General features: G+C 38.1%; 1 protein-coding gene across 1 annotated transcript in view; it reads left to right on the forward strand.

The window, feature by feature from the left end:
• Nucleotides 1–19,330, forward strand: part of CWC27 (CWC27 spliceosome associated cyclophilin) — a 171,724-nt gene that overhangs the window by 19,283 nt on the left and 133,111 nt on the right. Inside the window, exons 8-9 of the mRNA XM_028528674.2 lie at nt 14,590–14,669; nt 15,646–15,676. Of these exons, the coding sequence (XP_028384475.1) occupies nt 14,590–14,669; nt 15,646–15,676 (111 nt within the window). The remainder of the gene's footprint in view (nt 1–14,589; nt 14,670–15,645; nt 15,677–19,330) is intronic.

Below are 19,330 nucleotides of genomic sequence, written 5' to 3' on the forward strand. Positions count from 1 at the left end.
GTGACAGAATCATGTACAGTGCCCCACCCTTGTTTAGAGCAATGATTCTGATAAGTACACTCCAAGAAATCATCTAACGGGTTTTTACTCCCAAAGACTCTGACACATCTTCCTTTCTTGACAGTTACTGAACACTGAGATCTAAAGGATTAGGTTCAAAGTCTTTATCGTAGTAATTAAAACTCTATACCTAGCACTGCCTTGCTTGCTTAACATAGTCATCTATTTCTTACTGGCACTAACAATAGCATTGGCTTAAAGGCACGTTGTTGCTACCCTTGTCTTTACATCTTTATCCATGTGCATTTCTTCCCTCACCATTGAGCATGGGTTTGGTAGGCTAATGTTGAGCATGTATAAGCACTCTACTTATACCCCTTGCATTAAAACTGAATTAAAGTTGGCATGTATAAGAAATATTCTGGTCAGAATTATTTTTCTTGCTGACTTCAGTATTCTTGAATGAAATATTGATACTGTGATTCAGTTATCACCTGCATACTAATATTCTGAAAGAGGTGACAAAGCTGAATATTTTATCTGGGCTCTTTTCATTCTGATTTGCCTTTAGGAGGTATCTCTACTTCAGCTGTCAAAATTAAATTCATCTTTACATGAAAACGTCCTTCCCTATTCCTCGTCAGTATCACCGATATTGCTGTCACCCCAATAAAGCCATCTTCGTTAGATGTCAGTGCACTAGTCTTACATTATTCATGGTTCAAATTTGTGCCTCGTTAAGATGAAAGAGTTATGTGTCACGATCCTGTGGGTGTATTTGTAAATGGACAAAACTGCAAATGTTAAATCTGGAAATTGCCTGGCTTTCCTTTCACTGATGTTTTCTAAGGATGTCAAGTTTCCTGCATCCTCATGCCTCCTCCCAGCCCTCCCACCTCTGATTCTTCCTTGTGCTTGGAGTGTGCTCTCTCCTTTATGTGGCTAATTTTTGTTTTTCCTTTAAGATTCAGCTGTTCATATAGCCAAAAACATTGAAATTGAGAACAGGCTGACAGTGGTCAGAAGGGAGAGGGGAGGGGATAATGGGGGAAAAGGGTGAAAGGTTTACAGGAACAATCATAAAGGACACATGGACAACAACAAGTGGGGGGTGAAAATGGGGGAGGGCTGGAGTGGTGGGGAGGGCTGGCGGGGAAAAGGCAGAAAACTGTACTTGAACAACAATTAAAAAATAAAAAAAGATTCAGCTGTTCAGAAAAAAAAGAAAAGAAAGATTCAGCTGTTCTGTCATCTCCTGATTACCTCTACCTCCCTTTCCCAACCAATTCCTACCCAGGCTGAGCCTCATTTCTTTCAGGGATAGTCTGTCTCTGGCCTTCAAAAGCATTTATTACACTTCATTGTATTAATTTATTTTCTTATCTGCTACCTATGCCAAATATTTATTTTATAACAACCATGAGATACACAAATTTTGTGAATGAAGAAGCCAATACTCAGAGAGGTTATGTTGCTTGTCCAAGACCATGTACTTAGGACATGGTGGAATCAGAAATTTGAAGTTAGGGTTCTATAGCTTTTTAAGTCTGTGATGTGATTTTGAATGGTGCAGAAGCTGCCTAGTTCAATTGCAAGCCATCTAAAAGGCTTGTGAGAAATTTCACTGGTAGCACAGCATTGTGGGGTGGAAGGTAGTCCAGTGCGATTGGTCCCCGCCCTTCCCTAACTCCCACAGGGTCTTGGATTCTGTGTGATAAGCAGCCTTGGAGATCAAGAGCAGGAGAAGGGGATTTTTCTGTCAGTATTTTTTTTGTTGAATTAAGTATCTGGTCTAAAGTAAGTTTTGTTCACAATTACTTTGAGGCTGACTTTACTAAGAAATTAGTTCAGTTTTTTTCCTATTTGTAACAACAGCATGTATTAAATGTTGAAAGCCATCTTCCTTCTGCTGCTTACTGTTGCACAAAGTTTTAAAAAAGATATGTTTACCTTATACTGAATATAGTAAACTTGATACTCCAAAAGCAATTTGTGCTTGCCATAAGGTTGATATGTGAGGGGATACCACCGTAAATAATGCCAGCTTGCTCTTTATGCTTGTTCTTAAACCTGAAAAGCACTTCTAACTGTAGAAAGACTAAGTCAATGCTTTTCTCTTTGCCAAGAAAACTGCACCCTTTGGTCCCTGAGCAGATGAGCAGTATAACCCTAGTATGGTGTCATCGTATTTCTCATCTGACTCTTTAATAGGGTGGGCTCTGTGAAAATTATCATAGTTTCGTTTTTGACTCTCAAATCTGTATCTCTTGCTTGGATTACTCATAATTTTTTCAAGATTTAATTAATTTATTTTTAGAGAGGGAAGAGAAGGAGAAAGAGAGAGAGAAACATCAATGTGCGATTGCTGGGGGTCATGGCCTGCAACCCAGGCATGTACCCTGACTGGGAATCGAACCTGTGACACTTTGGTTTGCAGCCTGCGCTCAATCCACTGAGCTACACCAGCCAGGGCGATTACTCATATTTTTAACTAAATTTATTGGGGTGACATTAGTTAATAGGATCATACAGGTTTCAAGTGTAGATTTCTATGATACATGATATGTATATTACATTGTGTGCCCACCACCCAAAGTCAAATCATCTTCCATCACCACATACCTTCTCCCTTTACCGCCCCCTCCCCCCTTTCCCCAGTAACCACCATACCGTTGTCTGTGTCTACAAGTTGCAGTTTTATATCTCATGTAGGGTGCTTAGCTTCTTCTGCCTGACTTATTTCACTTAGCATAATATTCTCAAGGTCCATCCATGTAGTCCCAAATGGCAGTATTTCAAATCCGTGTCTCCCAGCTGGCTTACTCTTCTTTGTTTAGCTACCTACTGGACAGCTCTCTGAAAAGCCCACCAGTTGCTCAAGCCCTGGCTCTAGGTTATAATTTGTAACTTATTTTCAGAGAGCTAAAGAGTATCAAACAAACTCTAATATGATCATAACTATTATGCAGAGGCTGATACCCTCATGCTTAAGCGATCTAGAAGGCTGGGGAGAAACTTCCCCAGCAGTTCAGCTTTCCGGGGTAGAAAGCCATAAGCTCGGTGTAACTGGCCTAGAGCCTTTCCTGAGGCTTAAGAGGCTTAATTCATTATAGTTTCTCCTCAAATTTCTCTCTGCCCTATGACTTTTCTTTCTATTCCCTAGTATCAACATCCTCTAAAGTATTTTAGATTCAGTCCTGACTTTTTTTCTTATTTTTACTCTCTATAACCAGTTAGCTACTGTTCTACTAATTTATCATCCATGATGTACCACAAATCTCTTTCTCCCTTTAATTTCTTTTGCTGCTCCCCTTGTTCGGGCCTTCATTACCTCTGGCCTTGGCTGCCGCCATAGTCTGCAGACTGGTCTCCCCTCTCCTTTCTCTTCCTTCCCTTCCACTCATCACTCGGAGCAGTCTTCCTGAAGCCTCGTTAAGATGTTACAGTTGCGCTCTGCTGACCATAGTAATAAGGCCAAATTCTTTGGCCTGTTGTTTCAAGCTTCTGCTTTCATGACTCCCCTTTGCCAACTCTGCCTTTCAGCATAATACTGCTTCAACTTCCCTGCTGATAAGAACCACTTATAGAATTTTTTTAAAAATTAAATTCTTAGACCCATCTCAGACCTATTTAATCAGAGTTGACAATGGAGGAGACCTGGGAAGCTGTGCTTTTGTTGAATTCCCTGTAATTCTTGTCAGGGAAATGCAAGAAACCCTGCGTTGGCAGATCTGAACTGTTCACTGTTTTATGTAAGTGCCTTGTGTTTTCCGTGTGTGTGTGTGTGTGTGTGTGTGTGTGTGTCTTTGAGTTCCTTTCCCTGCCTGAAGTGTCCTATCTCACTTTTGCATGTCACAGTCATATTTATTTTCAACACCTAAAATAACATCTTTTCTAAATGTATTTTCCACTCTTTTGTAGTCTTTTCTTTTTCTAATCTAATAACCTTTGCCTTTCTTGTGATCTTCACATTTTCTTTTTTAAAACATTCTTTTTGCTTTATTACATAAGAAACATATGACTGTTTTCTCACTGTTTAGTACTGAAACATCGCACCCTTTTCTTTCTGCCTTATTATGCGTGGAGCTCCCGGCTGTGGGCTCCCTGGTGGTGAACTTTGTGTCATGTCTGAGTGAGAGTGTGCTGGAGGAGAAATAGCATGAATTGGGGGTCACACAAACTTCCATTCACACTTTACTTTCCACTGGTACTTGGTGACCTTGGATAACCTAGCCTCCCTGATCTTCAGTTTTTCTCTTTGTTACATGGAAATAGTATGTACCATTTAGAGTGGTGGAATTTAGGCTGTGGATATCCTTACACTGATATATTATACAATCTTGAAAATGTTTCTGAAAGTTAAATGTCTTTAAAGTAAACAATGTACTCTAGGTTATAATTTGTAACTTATTTTCAGAGAGCTAAAGAGTATCAAACAAACTCTAATATGATCATAACTATTATGCAGAGGCTGATACCCTCATGCTTAAGCGATCTAGAAGGCTGGGGAGAAACTTCCCCAGCAGTTCAGCTTTCCGGGGTAGAAAGCCATAAGCTCGGTGTAACTGGCCTAGAGCCTTTCCTGAGCTCTCCCTCGGGGTCCTAGGTAGTGGCTTGAGCAGCCTGGGAGAGCATGAGCGTACACCTGTACACCAGGACCCATCACAACCCGTCCTCCACATGTAAGTAGGTCTTGGCACGCTGTGCAGAATCTGTGGCCTACAGGGCTCAGCTGTTTTGTCTGTTTATATAATGGAGTCATAGATAAATTTAGCTTGACAAAATAGAACCACAACAAAAAAGTCATTGACATTTACTGGTATAGAGGAAAGAAAATTTCTCCAGAGCACATGAGATAAATTCAAGAGAGAATTGACCTGGAAGTGCATTTTGTTTATTTTGCTTTTGTCCTGTTCTTCAGACCAGGAGCACTCTTCAAATGAAACCTTGGTAAGGAAAGGGAAGGCTGACTTGACTGTTGGACAAGGATGACTGATAGAATATATATTTTTTAAAGTTTAACCACACTGTTTTTAAATGTATGTAATAACTAGAAAGAGTCAAGTGTCTTTTACAGTGACTCAGAACAATTTGCAGTTGTAGTGGTTTGCATGAAATTAAATATTTCTAGAGGACTCAAAAATAATTGTTTCATTATTCATTTGCTTATCAGGTTTCTTTTCTCAGTGACTCCAGTGTTAAGCTTTATTCCAGAACCAGTCTGCATCACAAGCTAGTAATTGGTAAAGCCTGAACTGGGGCTTCACCTATGTGAAAGGAGAAATGAGATAGAGTCCCCTCTGGCTTATGGATTATCAGTGTGGGGTTACAGACACTGCTTCACCCCACTCATTTATTCATGACAAGGCGCCTCTCCCACGTGGGTTAGCTTTCCTCCATTATTTATTTCGGTATCTTTCTACTACCTGATAGAGATCTCTTTTAGAATAATAGAATTTTATAGCTCAAAGGGATCTAGTCCAACTTCCTTTCTTTATAGAAGAGGAAACTAAGACTCTGGTTAAGTGACTTTCCAGACTGACTTCATTTCCTTCTTGATAGGATTGCATGATAGGGGGTGTCATAATAACATATCTTGAGTTCAGGAAAGCACATTGTCAGAGCCTGTCATGATATTCTTGTGGACAGCATGGGGAAATGTGATCTGGGAGATAGTACAGTCAGGTGGATTTATAGCTGATTGAATACTTCTGCCCAAAGAGTGCTTTGTTGTCAATCTGTGCCTGATTATTTGAAATAGTAAATTGAAATTTAATAGGAGTACCTGTAAACTCTATACTTTAGTTTAATGAAATCAGCTGAATAGGTATCAGACCTAATAGCCTGTAAGCCATAGTTGAGTTATTGAGAGTAAAGTCTCTAGATTAAGGAATTTAACTTTTTTGTTTGTTTGTTTGTTTGCATTTGGGGGCTCCCATGTGTACATCGTGTTTAGTTCTGAACACATGTAAGAAGGATGTGTGAAAATGTGACAGACTACACACACTCAGAAGCTTGGAGGGTCGTGGGGAGGCAGGCCTGCCACCAGAAGCTGTCTTACCCAGGGACTGCTTGGGGAACGGGATATGCTGTGGGGGAGCGAGAACGAAGTGAAAATGTGACGCTAGGCTGCAGATATCTGAAAGGTGGTTGTCTGGAAGATTCCCTCCCTGCATGTCACTTTCTTAAATAATACTTCTTTCAAGTGTCTGTGTAGATTCAAAGTTTACTCCTGAATCTATATGTATAACTTAAATACAAATGTCATAAAATATTTTCAAATGAAAGCTGACAACTAGACAAGTAGTTTTCATGAGGCAAGCTAAACAGTGGACCATTTTAAAAGCCTCTCAGTAACTAGAGTTTAAAATGAGGGTTCAACTGCGCCACATTCACAATAGTGACCCACTACACTTCTCTCACTTCACGAGATGTTAACGTTTTTACTTCAAATCCAGTTATGAAGGTCTGCATTTTTGCATTCAGAAAAAGTTATGTTGATAAACAAATAAGCCATTTTCAAGAATAAAGTGGAAATATTTTGCCCTATTCTCATTTATTCCGTGAAATTAATTTGTTTAAACTAATTTGAGGGAGAGAGAGAAGAGAGAAGCATTGATTTGTTGTTCCTTTAAGCATTCCTTGGTTGCTTCTTGTATGTGCCCTGACCTGACGGGATGGAACCACAACCCTGGCGTGTTGGGACAGCACTCCAGCCAGCTGAGTTACCTGGCCAGAGCCTGAAACTAAATTTTCCCCAACAGTTGAGAGCTAGGGGTGGGCCTAGCATGGAGCATGCTTCCAGGCCATTTGCACAGAGGTTGTCAGAAGTTTTAAAATATTTATGAAGTATTTGCCCCATTAAGTTACATGAAACTTTAATTTACTTATCTTTATAGTTGTTTATATTTAACTAATTCTAAAAAGATGTTACTGTATTTGTATTAATTTCATATTTCTACTATCACAAATTACCATGAATTTGGTGGCTTGAAGCAAAACAAATTGAGTATTTTACAGTTATGAAGGTCAGAAGTCCCAAACAGATTTTACTGGGCTAGAAATCGAGGTGTTGGCCAGGCTTGCTTCCTTCTAGAGGCTGTAGGGAGAATCTCTTACCCTACCTTTGCCAGCTACTAAGAGGCTGGACTGGAGGCCGAGGCCACCTCTGGCTGTGGTGTTTGTGATTGCAACTCCATGAGGGAGCCCCGTGGGGAAATTAGACAGGGAATATTTCTTAGAGTAGATAAAGGTAAACGTTTACTGTTGGAGGTGCAGGAGGAACCAATCTTAGGGAAGGAAAGCATGAATACAGGATGTTCAAGTTCTATTCTGTTTTAGGTCATTTTATGTTTACTTGTACAATTTTGCACATATCTCATTTAGTTTCCTTTTGTAAAGTAGGCAAGGCTGCTATTATAATTAGTTCCATTTGTAGGCAAGGGTTCTGAGGTCTGATGAGGCCATTCTGTTTTCCTAGATGGGATAAATTTCAGGCTAAAACTCATAGAATTACTGAATATTAGGTTTGAAAACTCATTCGGCCCCACTACTCTCTTTGTTTTTGTCCTGTATTCTTTCTACTATACCACTCTCTGATTTTTGAAGTTATTTTTCAGTTTTCAAAGTTGGACAGACATCAAATAATTAGTTGATATTTTGCTTTTTCATCACTCTTTGGTTTATGTAAGGTTATAGATTTAGAAATACAGATAATTACATAATTCAGATTATAACCTTCTAAAACTACAGATGAATAGCATCTTTAGATTAATTGGGAGATTTGTTTTGTGAAACTAGACTATAAATATGTTTTAATTAATTAGACTTAAAATATGGAGAATTTCATGTTAAAACAAAAGTTAAACCTCTTCTTTTAATAATGAAAATATATTTCAGAAGGCATACATTTGCCTCAAGGTAATACCTACCAAATTTAGTAGGCTGCCCTCAAAATTGTTAAAAGGAGTGAATGAGGCTTAAGGGAAGGAGATAGTTTCATGTCTTTGTATCTAATGTTTTAAAATTTCAATTAACATACTTTGTAATGAACTTTTCAAAGTAAAATTTTCTTTCAAAGTAAATAGAAATCATTCTTTCTTCCTTAACTCAAACCTCTTATTGTTCACTATTACTTGATTGGTTGAGGGGAAGAGGGTGAGTTTGAAGGTTCTTCACCCTGTGGTGGGGAAGTCTGTAGGATGGTCTGCAGCTCTGAAATCTGGTCTGTATTCTGGGTCCTTAGGGGTCTCTAGGGAAAAAATAGATACCTTTACATTTTGGTATCTCTTGTGAGACCGACCTAGATTTAAATCGTAGATCCTGTAATAGTGACTAGTGTTGTGACCTCTATCTAGTAAGTTACATAAACTCAGTCGAATTTTCCATCTGTAAACTGTGGCTAGTTTTATATATTTTAAATATATATATATATATATATATATATATATATATTAAGTGCCCACTTTACATATTTTCATTTGGGGAGGGGAGGAAATGAGGGGTAGGAATACTGTACTGTAGCACATTACCAGGCACAAAGTATATAGTTAAAAATAGTAGTAGTAGTAGTAGTAGTAGTTATTTTATAGTAATACTTTTTATCTCTTTCTACACCTTGTTTCTCTAGTAAAATACAAATTTATTGAGAACATGACCTTTGACATTAAAACATTTGATACATGTCTGGTCACTGAGAGCCTCTTCCACATGCATTTCCTCTTCGTTAAATAGCACCTCACAGGTGCACTCATCTGATTGCTTGGGTACATTTTAGAAGAGATTCTCTGTAGTATAAAGAGTATATTTGAAGGATAATAGTGTACATTTATTTCAAATAACTCTTGTGATTTATCTTTCAAGCTTTAATATATGGGCCAAAAGTTAATTTGTTTACCTGTATGTAAATCATAATGAGGATTTAGCATTTGGAAATAAGAGTCCATACTTATTTTCAAGGATATATCACTTTTTGAAAGAAAAAGATATTTCTAGAGATCCAAGATGGCAGAAGAGTGAGTGAAAGCTACATAAATTTCCTCCCAGGACCAATCTGGAATTACAACTAAACTGTAGAGAAATCATCCTGAATAACCAACTGAACACAGATTGGAGAGAAGCCTTCTAACCACAGAGACACAGAAGTACCACAGCCAGACTGGTAGGGAGTACAGAGGTGTAAGAGGGCTGGCTGAGCTCCCACAGTGGCAGCTGAAGTTCCAGAGGGATATTTCAGCAGCTGGAGGGCTCCCCCTGAGATGTGTGGGGTCTAAACCCCAAGCTACATCATCAGAGCCAGAAAGGAACCCAGATAACATCCAACTGTGAAAAGCTGGGGGTTTTTGTCTGCCAGGGAGAAACTGCTGGAGATGCAGAGAGCCTCTTAAAGGGCTAACGCACAAAATCTTGTTTGTAGCCACTTACCCTGGGATCCAGCAAAGGAAGGGCAGAGTGGACTAGAGACACTTGAGAAGAGTCTGGGATTGGTGGCTCTGGGGAGAGACCTGAAGAAACAGCTGCCAGGATCCCCGTGCAGCATCATTCCCCATACTGCAGGAACCATGTCCTTAGGCAGAGCACTTCTCTGAATGGCATCAGCCTGGGGGAAGCAATACCCCCACCTGCAGGAATTACTCTGCCTCACCCTTAAGCCTGGCTGCTGTTTACAGTTTAATTAGACAAACAATTGATCAGTTTAATGACTAAGACAGAAAATACAAAGAAGCAGCCAAAATGGGAAGACAAAGGAATAGACTCCAAATGAAAGAACAAGAGAATTCTCCAGGAAAACTAGATGATATAGAAGCAGGCAAGTCATCAGATATAGTTTAGAGTAATGATTATAAGGATACTCAACAGCATGAAAAAAGACATAGAAACCATAAAAAAGAACCAGTCAGAAATAAGATGCAATATCTGAAATACATAATACACTGGAAGGAATAAACATTGGGTTAGATAAAGCAGAGGATCAAGTCAGTATTTTGGAAGACAAGGTAGAAAAAAAGTACCCAGGTAGAGCAACAACAGGAAAAAAGAATTTAAAAAAATGAGGAGAGCTAAAGAAATATTTTGGACACCATGAAGTGTAACAGGATCTGCATGATGGAATGCCGGAAGGAGAAGAGAGCAAGCAAGGGATCAAGTACCTACTTGAAGAAATAGTGACCGAAAATTTACCTAACCTGGCAAAGGAAAATGTCACACAAGTCCAGGCAGCTCAGAGTCCCAAACAAGTTGGACCTAAAGAAGGTCTACACCAAAATGACAAGGCTTAAAGACAAGGAGAGAATCCTAAAAGCCACAAGAGAAAAGCAGGTAGTTACCCACAAGGGAGCACCAATTACACTGGCATCTGATTACTCAACAGAAACATTTTAGCTCAGAAGAGAGTGGCATGAAATATTAAAGGTGATTAAAAGCAAGGACCTACAACCGCGGCTACTTTACCAAGTGAGGCTATCATTTAAAATTGGAGAAGAAATAAGGACCTTCCCACACAAGAAAAAGCTAAAGGAGTTTAACATCAAACCAGTACTACAATAAATTGTTAAAGGGCTTGGTTTAAGAAGAAAAAAAAAACAAAAGGAAAACAATCTAACAATACAATGGCACTACATATGTATCTGTCAATAATCACCTTAAATGTCAGTGGCTTAAATGTTCCCACCAAAAGAGAGACGGTAACTGAATGGATAAGAAAATAAGACCCATATATATGTATATATGTTACATCCAAGAACCCACCTCAGATCAAAAGATACTAAAAGTAAAGGGTTGAAAAAAAGGTTTCATGCAAATGGAAAAGAGAAAGCAAAACCTGAGGTAGCAACACTTACATCTGCTGTATAATCCTAGTGAACATTTATGCACCCAACATAGGAGCACCTAATTATGTAAAACAAATCTTGGTGGACATAAAGGGAGAGACCGACAGAAATACAGTTATAGTTGGGGTTTTAACACCCCATTGACTTTAATGGATAAATCTTCCAGGCAGAAAATCAATAAGAAGATAGTGTCCTTAAACAACACACAACATCAAATGAGCATTTCATCCCAAAGCAGCAGAATATACATACTTTTCAAGTGCACGTGAAACATTTTCTAGGAGAGACCACATGTGAGGACACAAAACAAGTCTCAATAAATTTAAGATTGAAATTATATCAAGCATCTTCTCTGATCACAATGCTATGAAACTAGAAATCAATCCCAAGAACTCTGAAAATCACCAAATACATGGAAGATGAATTAACATGTTATTAAACAATGAATGGGTGAATAATGAGAACAACGAAGAAATCAAAAGATACCTTGAAACAATTGAAAATGAGGACACAGCAATCCAAAATCTGTGGGACATTGGGAAAACAGTCCTAAGAAGGAAATTCATAGCCTATCTCAAAAAAAAAGGAAGGAAGGAAGAAAAAAAGAAAGAGCTCAAATAAACAATCTAATTTGACACTAACAGTAACTTGAAAAAGAAAAACAAACAAAGCCCAAAGTGAGTAGAAGAAAGGAAATTATAAAGATCAGAGCAGAAATAAACAAAATAGGATCTATAATAAAATGATACAAAAGATCAATGAATCCAAGAGATGTTTCTTTTAAAAGATTGACAAACCTTTAAACTAGACTCATCAAGAAAAAACAAAAGAGAAAGGACCCAAATAAATAAAATCAGAAATGAAAGAGGAAAAATAACAACTGACTCCAAAGAAATACAAAGGATTATAGGAAAAATATGAACAATTGTATGCCAACAAACTGGACAACCTGGATGAAATGGATAAATTCCTAGAGACATAGTCTTCCAAAAATAAATCAGGAAAATCGGAAAATCTGAGTAGATGGATTGTACCTAATGAAATTGAAGCAGTAATAAAAAAAACTCCCAACAAACAAAAGCCCTAGACCAGATGGCTTCACGGGTGAATTTTAACAAACACTCTGAGAAGAACTAATACCTCTTTTTCTCAAACTATTTCGTAAAATGCAAGGGGTCCAAACTCATTTTCCCAGGCCAGTTTTTATCCTAATTCCAATACCAGATAAAAACACTACAAAGAAAGAAAATTATAGGCTGATATCCCTGATGAACATAGATGCTAAAATCCTCAACAAAATACTAGCAAGCCAAATACAGAAATGCATAAAAAAGATCATACCCAGTGATCTTATTATTAAAAACTACATGATCATATCACTAGAAGCAGAAAAAGCATTTGATAAAATCCAGCCCTCATTTATGGTGAAAACTCTCAGCAAGGTGGGAACAGAGGGAACATACCTAAATATAATAAAGGCCATATATGACAAACCCCTGTCAGCATCATACTCAACAGGCAAAAACTACAAGCATTCCTCTTAAGATTGGGAACAAAACAGAGATATCCACTTTCACCTCTCTTAATTCAACATGGTACTGGAAGTTCTAGCCACAGCAATCAGAGAAGAAGAAGAAATAAAAGGCATCTAAATTGGAAAGGAAGAAGTAAAACTCTCTTTATTTGCAATGACATAATATTGTACATGGGGAACCCCAAAAATTCCACCGAGAAACTACTAGAACTGATAAATGAATTCAGCAAAATAGCAGGATACAAAATTAACATCCAGAAATCAGTTGCATTTTTATATGCCAATAACGAACTAACAGAAAGGGAAATTAAGAAAACAATCTGATTCATAATTGCTTCAAATAGAATAAAATGCCTAGGAATAAACCTAACCAGGACATGGAAAATTATGAAACACTGAAGAAAGAAATTGAAGAAGACACAAATAAGTGGAAGGACATACCATGTTTAATGATAAGAAGAATTAATATCATTAAAATGTCCATACTACCCAAAGCAATCTATAGATTCAATGCAATTTCTATCAAGATTCCAATGACATATTTCACAGAACTAGAACAAATATTTCAAAAATTTATATGGAACCACAAAAGGCCACACATAGCAATAGCAATCCTAATATCAAGCTATGCTACAAGGCCATAGTAATCAAAACAGCATGGTACTGGCATAAAAACAGACACATAGATCAATGGAACAGATAGAGAGACCAGAAATAAACCCACACCTTTATAGTCCGTTAATATTCGATAGAGGAAGCAAGCACATACAATGAGCTAAAGATAGTTTATCCAGTAAATGGTATTGGGAAAATTGGACAGATAAGTGCTGAAAAATGAAACGAGACCACCTTCTTACACCACACACAAGATAAATTTAGAATAAATCAAAAGCTTAAATGTTAGACCTGAAACCACAAAAATCCTAGAAAGACAGGAAAATCTCAGACATTACTCATAGTAACTTTTTATTGGATGTTATCTCCCCGGGCTAGGGAAGCAAAAGAAAAATTAAACAAATGGGACTACATCAAACCTAAAACTTTTGCACAGCAAAGGAAATCAATGAAATAAAAAGACAACCTACAGAATGGGAGAACATATTTGCTGACACATCTGATAGGGGGTTAATATCCAAAATTTATAAGTATATACAAAACTCAACACCGAAAAACCCCAAACAACCCAATTAAAAAATTAATTGAACCTGAACAGACACTTCTCCAGAGAGGACATACAGATGGCCAGCAGACATCTGAAAAGATGCTCAATGTCACTAATCATCAGAGAGATGCCCATTAAAACCACAATGAGATACCATCTCACACTTGTCAAAATGGCTATCGTCAATAAATCAACAAACAACAAGTGCTGACGAAGACATGGAGAAAAGAGAACCCTAGTGCATTTTTTTGTGGTAATTCAGACTGGTGCAGACACTGTGAAAAGCAGTATGGAGATACTGCTTTTTACAAATTAAAAATGCATCTATCTTTTGAACCAGAGATCCCACTTCTGGGAATATATCTGAAGAAACTCAAAACACTAATTTGAAAGAACATAAGCACCCCCATGCTCATTGAAGCGTTATTTACAATTGCCAAGACATGGAAGCAGCCCACGTGTCCATCAGTAGATGAGTGGATAAAACAACTATGGGACATTTACACAATGTGCCATAAAAAAGAAGAAAATTTTACCCTTTGCAATAGTATGGATGGACCTGGAGAACATTTTGCTAAGTGAAGTAAGCAAGTCAGAGAAAGACAAATACCATAGGATTGCTCTCATATGTGGAATCTAATGAACAAACTGAACTATCATGCAAAACAGAGACAGAGTCACAGATGGAGAGCAGGCTGACAGCTAGTGTGGGAGGGAAGGTTGGGGGTGGAAGGACTGAGCAAAAAGCAAAAGGGTCCCAAGGACATGGAAAAGAGTGTGGTAATTGCTGCGGGGAGGGGAATATAAGGGGACTAAATGGTAATAGAAAAATACAATGAAGATTAAATTTAAAAAACAAAAAAGGTGTTTCTAATATAATATTTTCAGTCAATAGGGGAGTAAGATTCTTATTTATAAAGCTTTACTGTATACTGAACTTTTCAGGAACACATTTCTTTTGCTAACCATGTTATATCAGTCCTAGATTTCATGTAAATTTGTTAATCGTCCTTTTGGAAGACTGGTTTTCCCCGACTCATGATGATGTCTGCATTCCTTTCTAGAGCATGAAGGGGAAAAGCAAAAGCAGTCATGACTTGCTGAAGGATGACCCACATCTCAGTTCTGTTCCAGTTGTTGAAAGGTTAGTATGGTGCTAGTGTGATCCAAAGTTCTTATTTTCTGGCTCAGATAATTTACAACTTCCTTTGTGAGTAAATAGCTGTTTCTCACATGTCAAACTTTTTCAACCCGGCCAAAAGTTAAAGCCTTTTTTCAATGGTGGTGGGTAGAAGTTCTACCACAGTGGAGAGAAGCACTATCGCTCACTCTTCTTGCTATCTGCCTGAGTCCAACTAATTAAATTGAAATTAATTGTTAAACTTTTAAGTCTTGGGATAGTTTGCAGAGTAGGAAACTTTGCTTTAATGTTTTTATGTTTAATTCAAAGTTACATTGCCAACTTTTCTCTTGAAGCATTTTTTGTCTCATTTGGTATGATTGATAAAGCAGAATTGAAGGGTTTTGTGAAAGTCACCTCAGTTTTGGCCAGTCCTTTGAGTATTATTTCTTACATATTTTCTGGAGTTAACAGAAAATTACCTTACTATCTTTGTTTCTCCTCTTTCAGAAGGGAGGATATCTGGCTGTTCCTTATAATTGCACATGATATTTTCAGCCAGTGTTTCAAAGGGAGACTAAAATACTGTTGTACTACGGTTAGCTCATTTTCGGAAATTCTGTTCCAAAACGGTCTTCTTAACATCATTGCATTTGAAGGGTTTGTTTTCACCAGCCAGAGTACATCAAACCAGTGGAAGAAAGTTTTTTCACTTGCCCTCTGTTCATAAAAATAGCATTGTTGGTTATTGCTTGCATTTTTTTCTTTTAATTCTATTGATTTTGTATATGTAGTAATGGAGTACCTCTTATTCCATTTAAAAGATGATTCATTTTTAGTATGTTTCCATTTACTCTAGAATGCCATTCTGAAATTCCTGTATTAAAATACATTTTTGAAGTATTCGTCCAGCAAAATATTCTAAATTTGGGGGTTATTGAACAATTTTATTAGTTTCATTTTGAAGCTAAAATTTATTGTTTTTCTTATTTTTTTGCAGTGAAAAAGGTGATGCAGCAGATTTAGATGATGTGAGTATTTTAATACAAATATAGTTTGAACCATTTAAAGAAAATTCAAAATCTTAAAAAATTCAATTGTTTTTCTTATAAGGCTATATATATATACATATACATATATATAACTTTTACAGTTATAAAATTTTGAGAAAATCTGAAAATTTTGAAAAATTCGTCACTTATTTTGATATAATATTTTCTTTGAAGCGCATGTCTCTGTGTGTGGAATCTTATATATGAAGTTTCTAGCCTGTCTTTTCTCCCTATGATATAACATTACTTGAATACTCCAAATTCAGATGGCTTGGTTTTATTTCATTATGTGGAAAGGTGGCATGTTGCTGCCTGTGTGCCCTTCGTGATGTAAGAGAAATGCTTGGGTCAGTCATTTATAGTAGTCAGCATTCCTTCTTTACACACACTTCAGGAGATTCTGTTTCATGACTGTAGTGCTCTTTCTTCATCAGTAGTACTGGTTTAAATCTGATAAAACAGGAGGCAGAATTTCCTTTATATATAAGTGACCAAGTTTTTCAAGTCAGCCATTTGTCACTTTATGTAAAAACCCACTGATCTGTGTGCATCGTGTAGTTCAGCAGGAAGTACATAACTTCCTACGAATGAACACAGCTTGACATCGATTGCCACAGTCAAAAGAGGGGGTTCTTTCTATGTGTAGCAGAGAAAGGAGGAATATCTAACCTACTCAAGAAAACCTTCCTGAAAGAGATGATTGTGTTGTATAGTGTAGAAGAATTGGGCATCGACTAGATCAAAGAAAGAACATGGTAAAGGGCAGAGTTCCTTTAGCGTGGAGAACAGCATAAAGCATGGTAACAAGGAGAGATTATACCTTATTTAGAAAGTACAAGCTGAGGTTCACGTTTGAGAAGGAACCTGCCTTATGTGAACAGCAGAGAGGAAGAGTGTTGGAGGTAGAAGAAACCACATGCACAAAAGACTCGGAAGCAGGAGAGAGCTTGGTGTGCGCCTGGAGCTGAACGCAGATGGGTGTGACTGGAGGGTCATGACAGGAGTGAGGGGGTGAGGTTGGAGAGGTAGGTGAGGCCAAATATGAGAGCGCTTGTAGGCCATGGTGAGGAGTTTAAATTCAAAAGTAATGAGGAGCAGCTGAAAGGGTGTTAGTTAAAAAAAAGAGTGCTATGGTCAACCTTACATTTTAGGAAGGTCACTGTTGGCAATATTGTAGAAGACAAATTAGAAGAAATAGACTGGAATCAAGGAGACCTCTTGGGCAGCTATCACAAGAGGACAGTGTGATATAAAACTGCAGCTGTGACGTGGGAAAGAGACCTGAAAGATATATAGTCTAAGAGGAGACTGATAGGATATTATGAGGTGAGGGAGAAAGTCGAGTCTGGGACAATCACAAGAAAGAGTAGGCTTGAGGTGGGGAGAAAGATGAAAAATAACGTGGTTAATTATGTACATTTTGAGATTCAGAGAACTTGGAGACGCCCATGTACATAATTCCGACCCATATTAAAACAGGAAGTTAGAAGATAGTTGGGTCGGAAGATAGTTGGATCAAGGCCCAATGTAAAAGTATAGATCTGTTCTTACAGCCTGGTGGGGGTGAGGTCATCTGAGGATAGTGTGTGGTCTTGAACCTGCTTTGTGTTCCAGATCCTTTGCAATCACTTAAACTGTAAATCTTCTTTCCAGAGAATATACTACAAACACAAACAAAATTTAATGAATTTGCCAGGATTTTTTTTAGATCTCCTGAGGACTAAGCATGGAAAACCTAGTGGTTATCAACTTTTAGGGCTAAAGAATTTCTTAAACATTTCACTGAAAACATTCACAATTTCTATTCCTAGAGATTTGGTTTGGAAAGACTGGGAGGATTTTACATTTTCTCAACAACAGAGAAAATGTAAACTATGTATATGTAAATGTATAACTATGTTATACAAGGGGGGACCCAAAAAAACCCCAAAATTTATTTTTTAAAAATTGTGTATTTATTTTTACATGTTTAAACTTCAGTCACCTTCAAAGTACTCTCCATTTGAGGCAATATACCTATTAAGACTTATTTCCACGACTCAAAACAGTGTTTGAACTTGTCAATTTTGATGCCTTTTAGTGCTTCTGCCATTTTTTTGATTCACCTCTTCCACATCAGCAAAACATTTCCCTTTGAGGACTTTTTTCTTCTGGGGACACAAAAGAACATTGCTCAGGGTGAGATCCAGTGAATAGGGAGGGTAGGGCAAGGGGTCATACTGTTTTTGGTCAAAAACTGCTGACCACTCAGCACAATGTAGGCAGGTGCCCTTATAAATCACCCATCATGAAATGGGCAAACTTATTGAAAGAGTCTTTAAAAAAAATTCACTGAAGCTGAACGCAGCCTGTTACAACAATGCCAACTGGTCCCTGATACAGATGGGTGTCCTAGAACAGTCATCTAAAGGGAGAAGCCTGTGCTACAAGGGGCCTGCCCTCCAGAAGGCAGTTCAGGGTTTTTTGGGTCCCCTCTTAATGTAGTCTGAGGAGCAGACTTCGAGGACCACTGCTCAAAAGTTCCAGACCTCAATTAAGAATCTTGCTTCAGAGAAACACAAGAGAAAAAGATGCACTTGGAGTAGCATCTTCCCTCTGTTGTTTCCTCCCCTTACTTTCTTCCTCCTCCTTTCTCTCTCCACTCCCTCTCTCTGTTTTCGCTGGGAACTCTTCTGGAACATGAAGATATGGCAGTAAGTAAAATAGTCCAGAATATTGGCCCTCATAGAGTGCCTCCTACAGTTATGGGAGATAGACAATAAACACATAACTAATTAAAATGTGTAGTTTTTCAGATGGGTTATAAATGCTTTGGGGAGAAAACAAGGAAGAGGAATGTAGTACTGGAGGTGGATGGGTAGTTCTGCCATTTTAATAGGGTGATTAAGGTAAGTATCATGGAGAGGGTAACATTTGAGCAGAGATCTGAAGGAGATTAAAGAGCAAGCCGCACAGATATATGGAATAAGAATGTTTAAGGCTGGAGAGAACAGCAACTCCAAAGTTGGCTAGTATTGTTGGGATGGAGTTGTAGGTGATTATGTCAGGGAGGTACAGATTGCATAGGATCTTGAATGACTTGGGGATCCATTGGAGGGTTTTGAGAAGAGGAGTAATGGCTATGACTTAGATAAGCAGTGTCAAACTCATTTTCTCCAGGGGCCACATCAGCCTCGCAGTTGCTCTCAAAGGGCCGAATGTAGTTTTAGGACCATATAAATGTAATTACTCCTTCACAGTTAAGCAAGAGCTCAGCACTGCCAGGGGGTACAAACAAGGTGCCTGCCAGATAAAACAAGATGGAGGGCCAGATTTGGCCCGTGGGCCTTGTGTTTGCCACCTGTGGCTCAGATTATGGGAAGAAATCTCAGCTGTCCCACCTTCACCTCTTCTACTTGAATTAATCCCTGGTTAAGGTCGGGATGCTGGTGATACAAAAGGAGCTGTTTGCTGCACAGAGGGGCTGGGTGTGAATGGAGCAAACGTTGACTGGGGTATCTCACATTTACATAGTTCACCTGGAGCAGATAACAGGGGTATTCCCGCCTGTAGCACATTCTTCAGGCCCTTACTAACTCATAACAAAACAAAACAAAAACTAAATCTGGCCTAGGGTGCAACGCAAGTCTGAGA

The sequence above is a fragment of the Phyllostomus discolor genome, chromosome 3 (genome assembly GCF_004126475.2).
Source record: "Phyllostomus discolor isolate MPI-MPIP mPhyDis1 chromosome 3, mPhyDis1.pri.v3, whole genome shotgun sequence".
NCBI classification, from domain to species: domain Eukaryota; kingdom Metazoa; phylum Chordata; class Mammalia; order Chiroptera; family Phyllostomidae; genus Phyllostomus; species Phyllostomus discolor.